Source organism: Seriola lalandi, unplaced genomic scaffold (assembly GCF_002814215.2).
Source record: "Seriola lalandi dorsalis isolate HSWRI2012SDOR001 ecotype SW California unplaced genomic scaffold, Sedor1 jcf7180001974902, whole genome shotgun sequence".
NCBI classification, from domain to species: Eukaryota; Metazoa; Chordata; class Actinopteri; order Carangiformes; family Carangidae; genus Seriola; species Seriola lalandi.
In genome coordinates, this window is record NW_019445568.1 from 1 (window position 1) to 2,109 (window position 2,109).

General features: G+C 45.3%; 1 protein-coding gene across 1 annotated transcript; it reads right to left on the reverse strand.

The window, feature by feature from the left end:
• Positions 1-14: 14 nt before the first annotated feature.
• Positions 15-2,083, reverse strand: LOC111654774 (ankyrin repeat domain-containing protein 13D-like). The gene is made up of 4 exons (XM_023405912.2): positions 1,221-2,083; positions 990-1,125; positions 787-911; positions 15-550 (listed from the first exon to the last, which is right to left on the reverse strand). Exons 1-4 carry the CDS (start codon positions 1,302-1,304, stop codon positions 365-367), a joined length of 531 nt encoding a protein of 176 aa, XP_023261680.1. The 5' UTR covers positions 1,305-2,083; the 3' UTR covers positions 15-364.
• Between the last annotated feature and the right edge of the window lie 26 nt (positions 2,084-2,109).

The window sequence follows — 2,109 nt, forward strand, 5'->3', positions numbered from 1 at the left end:
AAAACACGATGCCTGTTATCTAAAATAAATAAAGTTTTCAATTCTTAATGATATAAAACTGATAAGTGAGCAAAATGTAACCAAGAAATGAAATTGTAGACATTAGTCTTGCAACAGTGGCTTACAAATTTCTTGCTCCAAGTCATTAGCTATATTAAAGAATACGCATTAAGAGGCCTTAACACATTGAGGAAATACGTGTTATAATCTTCACTGTAAATACTAAGATTTTAAGCTACAACATCTAATTAACTGTTTAAAAGAGCATCCTCTGGAGATTAGAGAAGGAAAAGTAACCCAAACACAGGTAACCTCATCACCTTTGTAATGGGTTACATTTTGAAATCCACCTGTCCAGTTTTCTTCAAACTGACTGGAGTAAACAGTCATATATTGTACATCTGTCAAAGTGCCGTTGAGCAACAGCTGCTACTGGCGGAGCTGTCCAACCGCTGTGGTGCTGAAACTGACCTCTGTGAAAACACATTAATGAAACACACTCACCCCAACTGGTGAACTCCCACTTCATCTCCACATAAAAGTCCCGTGCCTGGAAGGAGAGAGGAAACTTTTTTGTTTACTTAAGACAAAAAGCTAAAGCCCTCCAAGTTGCATATGAGACTTGTGTACACATTGGGAACATCCATAACTATAGTGTCCCCCACTGAAAAAACTTTCCCACATATCTTAAACAAAGCTTTGAGGGTTGGCTGGGGGTTTGGTTTTGTTGCTCTGTGCAACAGGTAAGGTGTCAGAACTTTTCATCAGACTGAGGGTCTGTTTCACCTGTCTTAGTTTGCTGAGCAGCTCTGGGATCCCTGCCAGTCTCTCTGTGGCACGCTTGAAGTCTCTGTACTGAAGCACCAGCTGAACCAGCTCAGGGTCCCCGGTGCTCACCGCCTCCTGCAAAACTGAAACATACATCCACATTTAACGACCATGGCTGCAACCTCGGGGCATGAAACTGAGAGCCACAGCAGAGCACTCACTGGTCCAGCCCTGTCCGTTGCAGTGTGTCGGGTCTCCTGAGTGTCTGAGCAGCACCCGGGTTGACTCCAGGTGGCCCAAACACACAGCCAGCTCCAGCGGGGTGCGCCCCCTCGGATCCAGGCGCTCCACATCCTGCTGCGGAAGCAAACATACAAGCAGTATCAGCGCAATGCAGTGCGACATAACAAACGCATCTGTTACTACCAACCACCAGCTGCAAAATAACTTACCTCCTTCTTCTGCAGCTCTCGATCAAGCTCCAGATACTGATTGTTCCAGACCAGAAAATGCAGAGGAAACGCTTCGTGAGCCATGGCTGTCCTCCGCTTGACAGTTAAACAATAGTAAAGCTTGTATTTGCAATATGACTTGGGCAGCCAACAGATTGCAGTGACACCACAGCAGACACAGCTGGTTAGCTAGTTAGCTTGGTACAGAGCAGAGAATGGGTAAACGCTGAAAGCAAATTAGTATGTCACTGGAAAAACCTGTCACTAAGTAAATCTATCCAAGTAGCCAACGTTAGGCAGCAAACAATCCAGAGTATTTGTGCGTGCCTGTTTAAATTAGTGGGCTGAGTTAGCTCGGCTAACTCAGCCCACTAATTTGATGCAGTTAACGTTAACTAACAGCTAGCTGCGCTAACGTTAGCTAACTGGCTAATAACAACATTGTCTCCTGCTTCTCTTGGCACCTGTTTTCCATTCTGCACAATGCAAGACAACCAATTCAACCGGCCAAAAATGCACCGCCAAGTCCGTTCATTTTCTACGATGCATGTGTTATTACAGCAAAAAAAGATATGGGTGAAATTGCCGGTTGATGAAGTAAGCTAGCCGTCCGCTGATGCAGCACCCATCCCCTGTTTATATCGCAGGGTTGTCACGGTCTGTCAAAAATAAAGCGAGACACGGCCTTTATTCCTGTTTCACATCCAGGTCACTCGAGTTGAGGTCGTCCGATACGATGCTGGTGAAAGCTGCTGCTGAAAGCTGCTGCAGCTGCAACACAGTCGTGCCTGGATAACGATCATTAAAGCAGAGCACATCTGTCAAAGTCAGATGTGTCCCTGTGCAACACCCAGCTTTATTAGGATGAAATACATTTACATCTGCAGCA